General features: G+C 45.8%; 1 protein-coding gene across 3 annotated transcripts; it reads right to left on the bottom strand.

The window, feature by feature from the left end:
• Window positions 1-740: 740 nt before the first annotated feature.
• On the bottom strand, window positions 741-10,581 carry KCNA1 (potassium voltage-gated channel subfamily A member 1). Of its 3 annotated transcripts, XM_063154284.1 has the most exons (3): window positions 10,230-10,581; window positions 9,931-10,116; window positions 741-9,192 (listed from the first exon to the last, which is right to left on the bottom strand). In XM_063154284.1, the coding sequence occupies exon 3, from the start codon at window positions 8,751-8,753 to the stop codon at window positions 7,278-7,280; it is 1,476 nt and encodes a 491-aa protein (XP_063010354.1). In that variant the 5' UTR covers window positions 8,754-9,192; window positions 9,931-10,116; window positions 10,230-10,581; the 3' UTR covers window positions 741-7,277. The 3 variants fall into 3 exon arrangements, with proteins under 3 accessions (XP_063010354.1, XP_063010352.1, XP_063010353.1); XM_063154282.1 differs by having other exon boundaries at window positions 9,931-10,581; XM_063154283.1 differs by having other exon boundaries at window positions 741-8,915; window positions 9,931-10,581.
• Between the last annotated feature and the right edge of the window lie 5,715 nt (window positions 10,582-16,296).

The following is a 16,296-nucleotide window of genomic DNA, read 5'->3' as shown; positions in this document are numbered from 1 at the left end:
AGGATATTTTCACTTCCTTTCACCAACGTGTGATCAGCACTTTGTGTGCATCCCACTGTTGGAAACTGCCCCTATCTCCTAAAAAACCCATCTCTAGGTGGACTCCCAGCACACAACAGCTTTGGCACAAAATAATGAGCATGCATGTCATTGCCTCCTTTGTGAACAATGCAACACTGGGACATGGCATGCATGGCTCTCCCACCACACTCTGCATGAAACACACCGTGATAAAGCAATTTTCCATGGAAAACAACATCAACTCACTTGGATTTGCTGACATCCAACCCAACCCAAAGCCCATGGTCAGTCACACAATGGTTTGAAACCTGGTTACCAGTCTGCACTCAGATGGTAATGTTAATTAATACCCACAAACCTTTGGAGGGTGCAGTCAGTGCTCATGGCCAGTAGGTTTAACATGATGTTGAGTTTTGGTGGGACTGAGTGATGTCTCAGTAATGAGTGCAGCACAGTTTGGCCCCAGAACTTTATGCAGGGCTAGGTCCAAAGCCTGCACAAACCAAGCCTTTGGATTAATTGCACTGTAAAGCTTGAGTAATCATTTACAAGCCTCTCAAAGCCCACAGCCACACTTCCCACTCACTGCATTGCCATTTCTTATACCACTCAGTAGGAAAACCATCAATAAAGCAACCATCAATTTCAGACAGAAATGGCCAATAGTGACAGCAGAGAAACCAGACTCCAGAAAATAACCAGACAGATTAAAACCTGGGTAAGATCCTTAAAAATTATCTTTAATTGATGCCAAGTATGAACAGATGAACGAGTACAGAAGCAGGTAAAATTGCATAGATGAAAACTATGCATTTCAAATAGTTAAGAACTCATAACATCAGATGTTCTAAAAATGGTAAGTCAAACAATTTCACTATTTGGAAGTAAAATGAGTTGTAATGTGACAATGAAGTACATACTTCACCCAAAGTATAAGCGATTGGTGAATGGTGGAAATAAGTACAGCTGTGTCAGCTTAAATGGTTTGTTGCCCTGATGGTGCACTTTCATATGGAGATTATTCAGTTTATATCTTTCACATCGGCAATATTTCATCTTTAAAGTCAGAGGTATGTCTGAGAGGCCATTTACAGTTCTATTGACCGCTGTTAGTTATTCATTTCAAACCGACATACTGCAAAAAACACAATGTTTTACATGTAAAGGAAAGGAAAAAAAATATTTCATCATAGCAGGCTATAGGTAAGGGTTTGCTGAATTTAGTCATAAAAATATCATTTTTACTTTTGTACAAAAGTAAAATATACATTTGATCCCAATTACATTATAGAAATGTCACTGAAACAATAACATGGATCAAAGACTGATGCACCTAAAGGAACTGAATGCAACGTCTTCATTTTATTATAGAAACTAGAAATGGATGATGATTTTTTTAATATATAACTTGTAGTGACATTTGCTAGAGCCTGTGAACAGGTGAAATATACAGAATTACACAGATATTAACAGAAACCTTGAGACAAATTTCAGTTAAGACCTCAGTTTCGTTTTATTTCCTTTGAAAATATCAAAGCATGCTATGCCTTGACAGCATAAATTGTTGACCTCACTGGTGGCAAGTTCACCTGTACTGAGTGAAACTGTAGAACACCCTGAAGTTTCTTTTTTATCTTTTTTTTTTTTTTTTTTTTTTGCAGATACAAATACTGACTCCTTTAAGAATACTTGATAAGCATTTCAGGAAAAAGAAATTCCCTACACCTGATTAAGTAAAGCCAGAACAGAAAACAGAAAAAGAAGCTCAGCCCGAATTAAGTCCAACCAAAACTGAAGTGTAGGTCCCTGATTAAAGAATCTCAGAAAAGGAGCCTGTTCCAGACTTGCAGGAGGCAGGTTTGGGACAAACTTGCCCTGCTGTGCAATTGCAAGGACAGCTTTCGAGTTCCGTCCAGCTCTGCGGCTGCTGAGGCTAAATCACACCTTGGAGGTGACTCTGCGTCCCTGTGAGTCTGAAATTACTCTGAGGAACACTGTCATCAGGCTGCTGGAAGCCTACAGGATCAGACCATTCCTGGAAAAGCTGCAGTACATCCCTCTTCTTCAGGTTAGGGGAAAAGATTAATCCAGAATGGCATCCCTCAAGCAATTGTTATCAAGGTAGTATTTGGAAAGGAATACATTCTCTCCATGTATTGCATATGTATGCAGTAGATTTTGTTCTAAAATACAACTTTCCACCTTTTTCTAATACATTTCTGATGTTCCTGACCTAGTGTTGGTTGTGTTTTGTTTAATAAATGTACATATAAGAAACTGCATTGTTCAAGTGTGGACTGTGGAAAAGTGAAACTAGCCCTCAGCTCCTTAAAATCAGCAGGTTTTGAGGTTCCACTTGGGCTGCAGCTCTCTCACAGTAGAAGCTAACTTCCTGTACTTCTGCCTAATGAAAACAATTGTCCCTTGGTATTGAAAAAACCCTGTCAGTACAAGTTGCCACTGCTACTGCTGTCAGTTTGGGCACCTGCAGCCTATAATGAATGACACACAGCTGATTTGTTAAGAAGCGTCTGATCTCTGAAATCTCTGTGTGGGCAAAAACCACTGCTGCAAACAAGAGGACTTTGGCTGAATTTTGTCCTGTCTTCAGTGCTTCATTCTGTCTCACAAGTGCTCGTCCATGTGACTAACAGTACATCAGGCTAGCACCCGTGCCATTCTGTAAAGTGGAAATTAATTTCCTTGGGCCACAATTGTTTTCGGCTTCCTCAAAGGCAGCACTGGTGTAAACCAGGAACAAAAGGAGGGACTCACCAGAACTGTCACCAGGATCAAGTGTTAGTTTTCCCCTCAGGAAGCCAGGCTGTGAATCTGCAGCACTCGTGTACCAAGAGTTTTGGTGCACATGGGCACTCCCTGCACAATGGGGTCACTTCCAGTACATCTAATGATTACTACAGGCTTCTCTGTCTGAATGGGCTTGTGAGGCAGATGAGGTAAACTGCATTAAGCCCCATTGTGTTCAGAATTAAAGCAGCCTTAATTCAATTCAGATTACTTCCTTTTCAAAAAGAATGACTCCAAATCAGATTAAGGTTGCTTTAATACTGCAACAGAATGTCCATGCTGGGCTTTAAAGCAGTTTAACAAATCTACTTTAAATGCACACCTTTCATTGATTCGGATTAGGTTTCCTGAAGTCCCCGGTGGAGATAAGGCTTAGGACACCCCATGCAGGGAATTTGTATGGGTTTGCTACTATGCTGTGAACTCACAGCCTGGCTAACTGCACCCCAGCTTCCTCATGAAGGTGACTAAATCCAGATCATGGCCTGTGCTGGAGCTGCCACACAGAGGGTTTGAGCTCTCGGCAGTCTTGCAGAAAGCCCTGGGTTCTGTGAAGGAACAGAGTCCTTCATTTTCCCTCGCACCCTTGCCCCTCTGCCTCTCCCTAGTGCTCTAGAGCTAAGTATGGTAGAACCAGATGGGGAATTTTGGCAGGGATACCAATCTATGGGATTCCTGCCCACTGACTCTCTGCTCGGTTCCTGCCTCTGCACTGCAGTGCACTGCTGCCTTGCCCTTGCCAGGTAAATTCCCTCACCCCTTTCCCTGAGTGGATGAAGGAAAAGCTGCACAGGACCAGTTAAGAAGCACAGAGAGGCACAGAGCAGTGGGTGGTGGTGAGGGCGTGGGGAATGACTCCTGCTGGAAAAGCTTTCTTCCCCTCACCAAACTAAAGACTGCCATATCCACTGGGTTCCCTGTCCAGCATAACGTGGGCATCACTTCCAGGAGGTACCTACCAATGGAATTCTTTCAGAGAAGCACTACACTGGCCATCAGCTCATTTCCAGTCCTCTTCCAGTTACATAAAAAACCCCTTAGAGTCCATGTGTAGCAAAAAGAAACATAAGGGCCAAAAGGAAAAAAATATATATATAAAAAGAAAAAAAAGAAGTAAAGAAATAAAAAAAGGGATACTTGCTGATAAGAACAGGCAGTTTGTTAAGTGCACCTTCAGGCCCACAAAGACATTTCAGCACTCCCGTGTAAAGGGAGTAAGAACCTTGTTTTTGTTATTTTTCTGTGTCAAACTTGTCAAAAATGAATGCCTATGCTACATGAGATTAATTCCTGTACTCCATATGGGTTGAGATCCTTTGCAGTGAGCTATAAATGGACAAAGCAATATTCAGGCTCCCCAAACCATGAGTTCTTATGATCCGTCCCAGTCTCTTGACAAAGAATCGCTGCATGCAGCACTTTTCTCTGTGCATAAGCAGAATGATCATCACTCTGCACATTAAATTAAGGTGTGCACACCCAGCTGTGGCAGAAGGTACCCAAGTGAGGCCTCATCTCCCAGATGCATCCTTCTGATCATTGATCCCATAGCACTGAATTGATTATTGCTGTTTAGTTTAGTCAGATGGTGGTTTTATAAGCTGAGTGCAGCATTCAAGTCCATTTTGATATCAGAAGTCATATCCTATGATTCAAGAGTTTGGGAAGATCAGGACCACTGGACTTTAACAGGGAGAGAGGTGTACAAAGGGCAAGGACGTGAGCAGGGGACAGGAAAGAAGCTTTACAACATCTACCTAGACGATGTAATGCCCTGCTTTATGTGATACTTTGCACTTCTTGCAGGAATTGGAGCTCCTTCAGTTCTTTATCTTTCTCATCACTAAGATTCACAGAAGTCACACAGTGAGAATTAAAGTCAAGTCTTTCTGAAAACCTGGCAGGTCAAGCTTGTGCGTAACTGCAGAGTTAGGGTTGGTTTTTAAGTGCTTTGATTTTATTTTATATATACATGTGCCTGCATATGTATGTGACACACACAGGAGCAGACATACATATATATATATTTATACACATATATACATATATCAGAAAGATAGGGGAGGAAAGGATCTGTACACCATGGAAGGAGATGTGTTCAACAGCAGTTGGCCACATGCTAAGTGCAGAATGAAGATCCTCAACTTTGTCATTTGAAAAATTAAGATTAGTGCCTATATGTTTGTTCAGATCTTCCAGGGTCTAGCAGTCAAGGCTGGCATGTTGCAGAACATATCTTCTCCTAGCATTGCTTCCCTCACCAGGAAATGATGGAAGTACAGTAAGACCAGAGACCAGGAAGAAGAATATGGCTCAAAGGCTTTGATGGGACCTAAGATCTGAAAGAGGATGGAGCAGACAGGGATGGGAGGGCCTGGAAAAGCCTTTCCCATCTACCTGCTGGGAAACCTAAGGGAAAGAAGAGCACAGTCCTCCAGTCTGGTTGCCTGACTGGGCAATGCCCAGGCTCCCATTCCTCCTGCACCCTGCCCTACAGGGACAAGCTGCCAAAAAGCCACCTCAGGGAAAAGAAGGGCTGATACAGTGATGGCAGTGATGCCTTTATGAACAAACTGGGGAAATCTGAAGCTTTGCATGCACACAACTAGGAGTTATTTGGCAGAAGCTAATGCAGAGCCCTGCAACATCAGCCTAGCTAGGGAAGGAAAGTATTCCACGGGCACCGGTGATCTCTGCCTGCCTCTTCTGCATCCCTCTCACTCACACTTGATCTTTCTATCCCTAAACCTTTCCATGCTGTACTAGTAGACAGCACAGGACACTCCTGACATACAGGACTGACTCCTCGTCCTTTCCCTCGGTGTCTCTGATCCACTCAGTTCCTGGAGGCACTTTCAGCAGTTTTGGGGGGTGTAAGATAAAGGCACTGCACAACTCTCTCAATCAATCTGCTGGGTCTCTTCAGTGAGTTTTGGGGGGATACAAAAAAGTCTCAACTGATGACTGCAAAAGAAACCAGCTGCTGCAATTCGGATGCATGTAATAGATAAGTTTCATTTACATTCTGAGAATGCACCAAAAAGCATGCATCTGCACCTTTCATCTATAGAGGATACTAGGTTTTTAGCTGTTGCTATATATAACTTGACTTGTTAGTTTTCCATATAGCTTTCCCTTTAAAAGATGGGATATGTTCCCTTCTGACAACGCCTGGACAAAAGCCAACACACTTCCCTGAGCAATGCAGGAAACAATCAGGTTTCTCTAAACAGTTAATTCAGGCCCTCAGTCTATCAAGCACTTTTTTTTGTTTTTATTGTTATCATTATTGTTATTATCATCATCATTATTGTTATTATTATTATCATTGAATTCATGCACTAATTAATTCAAGTTACACTTTAATCAAATAGGCCATAATGCTGAATATTTGAACATGCTTTGATCTCCAAAAGTTATTGTTCCCCTTTGACTAACATACGCACTTAAATACAGTACTTTAAATTACTAGTCAACGATTTAATAAATTAAGGAGTGCACTTCTGGTGAATGCAAATCAAAAAGAAAAAGAAAAAAAAATGAAAAAAGAGAAGAGAAAGGACCTATTTTTAGAAGATTCAGCTCAAACGAAAGCTTATCCGCTATTGACTGAGGTAACATTTCAAGCATGCGATCATAAAATAAATAGTATCAAATTCAAACATGCTTATATTAAACTCCATTGTGCTATCTTGCAACAGAGGGGCTTAAAGTTTTGTATCCAGCTCCAAACGGGGAGCGGGGACAAAGTGTGTTCCTATCATCTGCATGTGAGAGGACTTAGCAGCATTGCAGATGTTTTGTCTTCAGTTTTGTTTGTTATTCTCCTTTTAGGATATTTCTTCTACAGAGAGCAAAAGAGGTTTTTTAGTAAGGTGCTGTGTGGATCTGTAGGTTGGAAGGATGGAATCTTTCACAGAGGGGGCGGAAGGAAAATTTGCACTCCTTCATAAACACCATGGCAAATGCTTGCCACAAGTTTTGGCTGATCTTTTTGTACTATTATTATCTGATGCACTGTCTTGCAACTGTGTAGTTTTGCAGAATATTTTTACTGGAATCCATGCATATGCTTAATAGCTCTAAAAACTGTCTTGCTTAGTTTAAGATAGCTTTATCAAAAAAAAAAAAAAAGTGAAAGAAAAAAAAAGAGGAGATAGAGGAAAAGTTTAGGTCTACATCATAACGGCTTAAAACTAAACTAGTTCAAATGGTTATAATTTGCCAGGTGGAAAATGGTTTTTTTTGAAAATAAACAAAATTTTATCTTTCATGGATCCTGGAAGCTTCTTTATTGCAGAGCAAAGATTTGCAATGCAACAATGCATTTACGAGGTAAATAAAGCATTCAAAGACTATCAGTAAAGCATCTACAAAGTGTGACTGTGTCACTAAAGTCTTCAAGCTGTGAGTGGGGATTTTGTTTTGGGTTTTTTTTGTTTGTTTGTTTAAACATCAGTCAGCAGCTTGCTTTTATTAACGCAGTTTTGGTTGGCTACAGTGCAGTTGCCAGTTCTGAGATTAGCCTCTCTAAAATTGTCTATGCTATTATTCATATCCTCTTCGATTTCCATGTACTCAGATTTGCTGATTGTGGAGGAGCTGCGGCGACTGAGATCACTGTCAGATGCTAAATTAGGGGAGCTAACGTGAAGTAACTGAGCCTGTTCTTCCCCTTCTGTTTCTCGGTGGTAGAAGTAGTTGAAGTTGGACACGATGACAGGTACAGGCAGGGCAATTGTCAGCACACCAGCGATGGCACACAAGGAGCCTACGATTTTGCCTCCAATTGTCACAGGGTACATGTCACCATAGCCCACAGTGGTCATGGATACCACCGCCCACCAGAAAGCATCAGGGATACTTGTGAAATGAGACTCAGGTTCTTCAGCCTCAGCAAAATATACCGCACTAGAGAACAAAATCACCCCAATGAAGAGGAAGAAAATTAGTAAACCTAGCTCTCTCATACTTGCTTTGAGGGTCTGTCCCAAAATCTGGAGGCCCTTAGAGTGCCGGGAGAGTTTGAAGATTCGAAAGACTCTTACCAGTCTGATGACTCTCAGGATGGCCAAGGAGGTGGCCTGCTCTCCTTTCTGAGTCCCCTCCCGCTCGGCCATCTCAGTGCCCAGGGTGATGAAGTAAGGGATGATGGCCACAATGTCAATGAAGTTCATTATGTTCTTGAAGAAATCAGTCTTGCTAGGGCAAGCAAAGAAGCGCACCACCAGCTCAAAGGAGAACCAGATGATGCACAGGGTCTCCACAACAAAGAAGGGATCTGTGAAGATGTTGGACTTGTAGACCTGGGTGGTGTTGTCAGTGCGGTGCATTGTGTACTCCTTGTCCTCCTTCAGCTCAGGTAATGTCTCTAGGCAGAAGATCACTATGGAGATGAGGATGACCATGACAGAGACTATGGCAATAACCCTTGCCGGCCCAGAGCTCTCTGGGTACTCAAAGAGGAGCCACACTTGGCGCTGGTACTCCCCCTCCGGCAAGGGTCTCTCCTCATCTTTAATGAATCCCTCATCTTCTCGGAACTTCTCCATGGCCTCCTCGCCCAGCTCATAAAATTTTATCTCCTCAGAGAACATGTCCAGGGGGACATTGACGGGCCGGCGGAGCCGCCCCCCAGACTGGTAGTAGTAGAGGATGGCGTCAAAGCTGGGCCGGTTGCGGTCAAAGAAGTACTCGTTGCGCAAGGGGTCAAAGTAGCGCATGCGCTTCTTGGGGTTGCCCAGCAGCGTGTTGGGGAACTGGGCTAAAGTCTTCAGCTGTGTCTCGAAGCGCAGTCCCGCAATGTTTATCACCACGCGCTCACAGCACTCGTGGTCGTCGTGGGCAGCGGGCTGGTAGCTATCCTGGGGGTGGCCAGGTAGCGCAGAAGTCTCATCCATGTTCTCTCCAGCCATCACGGTCATGGTGGCACAGAGGAAAGGGACCAAGGGGTAGGGGAGAAAGTGAGGGAAAGGGAGGAGGAGGAGGATGGAGAAGCACAGATAGACCCAGGGCAGTTCAAGGTGGGGGGGGGGGGGGTTGAGGGGGTTGAGCTGGGGAGCTTGAGGAAGGGGTGGAAGTGGAGCCTAAAGGATGGAAATACCCAAAAGGGGAAAAGAGAGGCGGGATGAAGGGAGAGGCATCAGGGATGATGGGAGGGTGAAGAAAGAGGGAAGAAGTACCTTTAGGGGGGGCAGAGGGCAGGTAAGGTGAGGGGTCCTGTCCCCCACACCGGGAGGCTGAAGGTCTATGGAGTGCACCCCCAGGCTGGAGTTCCCCTCCCCAGCCGTCTCCTTTAGCCTTTAACTCGATCCGTCCACTTTTCTTGCCGGCTTCACCATCGCCGCAGCTGCTGCCACGAAGCTACCACACACACACACACACGCACACGCACATACACATAAAATAAATAAATAAATAAATCACGGGCTGGCTGGGAGGCGAGTCCTTGCAATGCCAACTCAGCAAATTTCCATCACCTGCCTCTTCCTTCCCCCCTCCCACCACCACCACCACTGCCCTGGTCCTCTCCTCTTTTGTGCTGGGGAGGGAGAGAGGGATGGAAACACTCTGTTTTGAAGGCATACAGCTCACTTGCAGGATGGAGGCTGCCAGGGAAGAGAGAAACAGAATAAACCAGCCCCCAAGCCCCTCCACATACACACACACACTCAGGCGCAATGGATTGGCTTTCACATCAGCAGGAACATCCCGTTCTGCCCACTAGAGCAGTACATGCGGAGTTCTACGTGTTCCTACACATCCCTGGACATGCACCAGGGCCTCCAAGGCAGGAAGGTGCCCCGAACTCATCGGGAGGGCTTCCCTGGAAACTTCAGCGGGGTCAGCTCCTGCAAAGGAGGCTCTCGAGCACCGCGCTCCCTGCTGTGGAGACTTAACTGAGCACTGACAACTTCATCACACCGACTGGAGGGGGGGGAGCGGATTAGGGCGGGGGGAGGCAAGGCATCTCCTCTCCTGCTTTGCAGCAGCTAAATGTAACTGGGGGAGAGAGAGACAAGGGAAGGGAGGTCGACATCCCAGACCCAAACCGTCCAAAATCGAGGGTAACGTCGGCACGGAGAAGGGGCTTTTCCTTACCTGCTCCGGGTGAGACGCGCCGCTCAGGAGTAGGAGCCAGTGCCGGAATGCGTCAAGTCGCCTTGCAGCAGCATCCAAAAAAAACCAAACCAAAACAAAAACCGCAGCGGCAAACTTAACCCTCCTCCTCCTCTTGCGCCCCTCTTTATAACGCAGCGATCGCTTTACAGGGCTGCCTGCGAGACACTGAAATATTCATACACTGTCTTAGGCTGCACAAGGGCTAGTGGGTTTAATTAGTTTCTGCTGAGAACCGCAGTGGGGGGTGGGGGGTGTGCGTGGAAAAGAGCGCAAAGTACCTTTTCCAAAAGGCTTGAGTTAGTCAATAAAATCAAGGAGTCCTAGATAGCTGCTGCCTCTCCAGCTCTCTTGCCTTAGGACAGCTGGAAAAGGAGCCGGGCGCTGGGCAGCGGCGGCGGAGGAGATGTCAGAGCGCCGCAGCCCTGCAGCCGCATCCCCGGAGTCGGTCTTGGCTCGTCCCGGCAGCAGCAGCGGCGGAGGCAGGAGGAGGCAGGAGCTGGACGCGTGTGGCAGGAGCGAGAGTGCAGCTGAATGCATAAGAGCGAGGAGCAAACTCGAGCCATTTCTTGACGCTGCAGTATCAGCAGAAACCTGAGAGCTGTTTGGTGCAGCTCGGGGATCGGGAGGGCGGGGGAGCCGGGGGCCGGGGCCGGCGGAGGAGGGAGGGATGCGCGCTGCCCCCAGGCCGGCCGCCCCCGCACGCTGCGCGCCGCGCCCCCGACGCAATGCGGGCGGCCCCGGGATGGGGCTGCGGGAGCCCGGGCAGCCGGCAGGGGAGGCGCGGGAGGCCCGGACAGGTGTGCCGAGCAGCCGCTCCCCGACGCGCCGAGGGACGGCGGGACAGCGCTCGGTGCCCCCGCAGCAGCTGCGGCGGAGCGGGGCCGCACATCCCGCACGGAGCCCCGCTGCGGCCCCGGAGGGCGGCGGCTGCCCCGCAGTGCCCGGAGCCCCCCGGCCCCGGCCCGCCTCGGTACCGAACGGGGCTGCGCCAGCGGAGCCTCCTGGACACATTGGTGGAGGCTAAATCCCGAGCGGAATGGGTGGAATTGGGAGGGTTAATCGTCAGGCAGGGACAGTGCCCTTTCATGCTGCTTTATCCCACCGAACTCGTTTAATTGATGAATCACATAACTTCGAGATGAAAAAGACCCATTATGTCATCAGCTGGCCTCCCCTGCCAGCACAGGATTGTTCCCCACAGTATATGATCACTTACATTATATAAAAGCCTGCTGCTCACTTTGTCAGGGCGGGAGCGGTGATCAAATACAACCCGTGCCTGTGTAATTTGAAGCACTCCAGAGCTAAGTAACACCAAGTCCGTGTTTAACAGACCTGGTCTCATTAGCTTTCCACTACATAATACATTATCTTCACTTAAGATCACCACCTTGGCAGTCCAAAAATACTTAACCACCTGACCTCCCTGGTGGTTTCTGTCTCTTCTTCCCTTCTCCTTATTTATGCCCATGTTTTGTTGTTTGGGGTGAGGTTTTTTGATGATGTTGTGGTTTATTTTTAATTTTTTTACTAGAGCAAAAGCCATTCTTAAAATCCTCTACCCCTGGCAGTGCTGTAATCACAACTAGTTGGCATGCTGCATTTACCAGCCCTATGGAAACACAAGTGCAAAGAAACAAACAGATTTCCTGCCTAGCCTGTACAAGCGTGGGTTTTGCTGTTGTTTGGTTTGTTTTGGCTTTTTTTCCAGTATCACATATGCTGAAAGTTTTGTGAGAAACTTCTGGTGAAGTTGTGAGCAAGAGAAATGTCTGTTTCTGCCACTCCTGGGTAAAACAATCAAAACACTAAATAAAAAGAGTGAGTCTTCCTCCAGTGAAAAATAAAGCACAATTCTGTCTGAAGTTCAGCAGCTCAGCATCAGCACCCAGCTCTGGACCCTGCATCCCTGGACCCTATAAAAACTAAACTCCCCCCAAAAAAGAAAGGCTGTCCCATCACCTAAACAAACCAGGCTGTTTTTCAACCCCTCGAGAAACTCAGTGACAGCCTTCGAGTCAACATCCTCTTATGGCAGTGAATTCCGTGCCTGGGTGACACGGCAGGCTGCAGAGAGCCCCGGGAGCTCTGCACTCGGTGTGCTTGGAGGTGCTGAGCAGAAGGAGCTCTGTGAGTGAGCACTCCCCCGCCTCCAGTGCAGCACTTTGTCCCCCTGTCCAGCCCAAAGGATGCTCAGGAGTGGGCTGAAAATGCAGATCTAACAAGCAGAGGCCTGAGCTCTTGGTGCTGCTCTGCCCTTGGCTTTCTGCAGGATTGCAGACAAGGATATACATTCTGCTTTTGCATCTGGAAAACAGGACTTAAAAGTGCTTCCTGTGCCTGTCACAGTTCCTTAGGCCGCTGGTTTCTCAGAGCTGTCTTAGCACAGCAGAACCCTAATCCTCGTTGGGAGCTATGTGCACACCAGGCAGAGAAATAAGAAAGAGGAGTGATAGCAACCTTAGTTTTTCCATTACAGCTAAAGGACAAACTCGGATATTGCTCTCCCCCCTCCTCATTTTGAATAGCTTTGAACTGTGGAATTTCTCTTTGCAATCTAACTACCATTACTGACAGGCAGTCATGCTGGAAGGGAGGGATGTTTCTAAGTGGGCTAATAGCCATAGGGTCAATAAAATATTGTTAAAGTACACAGACTAATGAGCAGTGTAACTAGGGCTTGCAAGAAGGTTGTATGTTACACATTATAGTGCTAAGTAGCTTCAATTAAATGTTGAGGAATGGCAGAAGAGTCTAACTTGCTGCCAGATTCAAAGTCAGGCTGCTGCTGTTTCCTACCTTTTACATTACAGAAAATGGCCAGTAGCTGAACTGGTCATCCCCCCAAAGAGCCACACTGAGAACTTCTCTTCAGGAACAAAATTTTTTTGAAGGGAAACTAAAAATTGCAAAAAAACTTTGCAGCTTTTTGTGGTGGGAAGTCTGGTGGTACTGTTGTGATGAGAAAGAACAGCATTTTTCTCTTTTTTTTGTTTTGTTTTTCGTTTTAGAAAGAAAGAATTGAGTTGTTGAAGTTGTTGATTAAAAGTCCTTGTGTGTTGTGAGGATTACAAAAAAAATTTTATTGAATGAATGTGAATCTGAAACAGGATTAAAAAAATGAGCATTGGCTTTACACAGTGAAACAGTCTTTAAATACTGTCACTAGGGAACCTGGGAAATCCTGATTGAAATCAATGGATGCAGAAGCGCAGTGGATTTCTGAGCATGGCCTCATCCCTGTGTCTTGAGAGGCCCCCAAAATTTCTTCACCTGAAAGAGACATTTTGTGTGATAAAAAACATTGTGAAATCCAATGGTAAAGGATGTCCTAGTTGCTTGAACACTATGGATCCTCACAGACACTGTAATCCCAATCCATCAAAGCATGGAAACCAACCTGGAAACATTATAGCTCCATTTTGAGCTGCCTAAAGCCACCAATGAGTTGTTCAGGTGTCACCACACATCTCATTTAATGGCCTTGGGAGGCAGAGGATAAAGTGAGATGTTATGGCCCCAGTTTGCTGTGCAGAGGGTCTGTCAATCATTCTGGTTCATTACATGGAAAGAGTCAACAGATGGAACCAAAGGTGAACTTGTGGTGTTGACAGTTGGGTCAACTGTCAACTTGCTAATATCTTCAGTATTATTTTGCATTTTTTGTGACTGGGATAATCAAATCTCATGCTTCATAGAATATTGATAGCTGATGGGAGATGACAATGACAATGACTTGGTTCCCTCTTGTTATATAATTTCATTTTTTGTCCTGTTCCCTTTTAAAGCCTTAAATAAGGGTCCTCTGTGATCAAAAAAGCCAAGGAGTGGAACCAGTCCTGTTGCTAAACAGAGGGAAGAGGAGAGCTTGGGAGTTATTGCTGTGAAGAAGGAAGCAGAAACTGCCTTGACTCATATGATAGTTGTGCCATTAGGACCAGCCTGGAGAGAAAGGATGCCCCTGCCTTGCCTCTATATCCCACATCATTGGGTTGGAAAGGTGCAAAGTGTGGCAAAAGGAGAATGGCTGGGCAGGGAAGAACAGAAAATATTCTGTACTAGATTGGGGTTGAGGTTTCTTCTGTCCTCCTCAAAAGCTTCTTATAATCAGAAATGGAAACAAAGTGCCAATCCTGAGCATATTCATGTTTTTAACACACATATTCAGGTTTTTAACACACTTAATGGGAGCCACTTTTGGCTTTCCATAATTGGATGACTTAGTACAAGATTTTATAAAAGCACCACAGCAAGAATATATTTATCACGAATGCTGCTAGCCACCAAGTGCAGAGAGCAGAGAGTGGCCTTTCCCTGTGTCATGAGGGGTGAGTACCACATGAAGCACCACTGTCAGAGAAGGGAACACCTGAGGAGGACAAAGCACCACCAGAGAAAGCACATTCCTGTAAAATCCCAGAACCAGTCCTTACAGTGGGTCCTTGCAATACACAATCAAGAAGTCAGTTTTGGGAAGTCTGAGTTTGCTCCTGTCTGAAATCAATTGCAGGATGATTTCACTCAATAAAAAAAGATTCTGACACATAATTAAACAAAGCCCCACCTCATATGGCATCAAGCTGCCCAAGAGTGAATCAGGAAGTGGTGGTGTTTTTGAAACAATAAGCTTTGTTAGGAAGCCCCAAGTTGAGGCTGAGTGGTGATGAGTGATAGAATCCCATAATCATAGAATGGTTTGGGTTGGAAGGGACCTTGAAGATCATCTCATTGCAGTGCCCCTGCCATGGGCAAGGACACTTTCCACTAGCCCAGGTTGCTCAGAGCCCCATCCAGCCTGGCCTTGGACACTTCCATGGATGGGGCAGCTACAGCTTCTCTGGGCAACCTGTGCCAGGGCCTCACCACCCTCACAGGGAACAATTTCTTCCCAATATCCAATCTAAACCTCCTCTCTGTCAGTGTGAAGCCATTGCCCCTTGTCCTGTCCAGGCCTTGTCCAGAGTTTCTCTCCCTCTTTTTTGGAGGCTCCCTTCAGGCACTGGAATGCTGCAATGAGATCACCCCAAAGCCTTCTCTTCTCCAGGTTGAACAAACACACCAAAGTGTGCCTTAGGAACTCAAGGCATAACAGGCTACTCCCAGTGCTCAAATAATTTACCAGTCTTGCCATAGCCATAATCACAGCTACCCTACAAAATCAGAGCTGGGTTTAGCCCTAGCTGGGCTGCAAGTTCACCTGCAACAGAACTCCGGGAACACTCATTGACGGCAACATTAGACTGCAGCAATGGGACTGAGAGTTTATAGTAAGGATATTTTAAGGCCAGCTGCAATCTCTTGATGAGCTGCCATGAAATATGGCGCATTATCACTTGGTCTTGTGATAAAGGACACTGAGAATCCACTCACATCCATCACTGAACAAGCCATGTGGAGGGAGAAGTCCTCATGGGCTTCATTTAGCCTTCCCAAAAAGTGTTGCCTTATTGTTTAAGCAGGCTGGTCCCTGCCTCAAAAGCTGACTGCAGACCTGAAATTCAAGCAACCAAAACATGTCAGTCTGTTGGCATTCTCAGTGTTACTGAGGGAAAATTCCTGAAAAGGAAGGATGTAAAGGAGAGAAGTAAAGAGACCTACAGAGAAAGGAACAGACTATACATCAGTGGCAGTGAAAAAGAAAAACAAGAAGTAGCTGCATAAAACAAGAATCCACACTCATGCCAAACCAGTGTCTACAGGACTGAAGTCACCAGTCTTCAGCAGTAATAGAAGTCAGGCTCAATTAGGTGTATCAAATTCAAAAGTGTTCAGTGTTTCTTAGGAGTCAGGGCAGCATCTTACACTGGATTCATGATTGTCTTTATTATACCTGACAGAGTGTGAATGCTGGAATCATGATCATGTGTTCTCCAGCAGAAACTAAGACATGTTGTGGAGGGATTCCCAGGCACCAAGGCAGTGGCTGAGGGCAGTTTCCACTGGAACTGGACTTGCTGAAGAAGAAGGAGCCCTAGTCATGCTTCCAGACCCTCAGAACAGTATATTAAACAGAATGCAGATAAGCTGAAGCTTTCAGAGTACAGTGATGTCTATGAACACTTCAGTGTTTCCAATTATACCTCAAAAACCTTAGAGCCATGAAGGAAATGTCCAGGCAAAAGTGGTGAAGGATTTCTAGTTGTTCATTGAGAAGATAAACTACTAGATTCTTCTTTTTGTCCTCTTGCCTCTCAGGACATAAGAATTATTGAAGAAGTTATCACACAGAGACAGGATTTGGCAGCAGTCAGGGCCCCATGTGATGGGGTAAAGGCAATCCAGTGAAGGGCATCAGTCCCAAATTTCTATAAACCCCTGGAACAGACAGAGCCACAGAAAGCTTGG

This window comes from Melospiza melodia, chromosome 4, assembly GCF_035770615.1.
Source record: "Melospiza melodia melodia isolate bMelMel2 chromosome 4, bMelMel2.pri, whole genome shotgun sequence".
NCBI lineage: Eukaryota > Metazoa > Chordata > Aves > Passeriformes > Passerellidae > Melospiza > Melospiza melodia.
Note: the sequence above shows the minus strand (reverse complement) of the source record. Positions and strands in the feature narration are given on the sequence as shown.

What these genes read in the sequence shown, in the direction of transcription:
- KCNA1 (XM_063154282.1), bottom strand. Translation starts at nt 8,753, where the DNA reads ATGACCGTGATGGCTGGAGAGAACATGGATGAGACTTCTGCGCTACCT.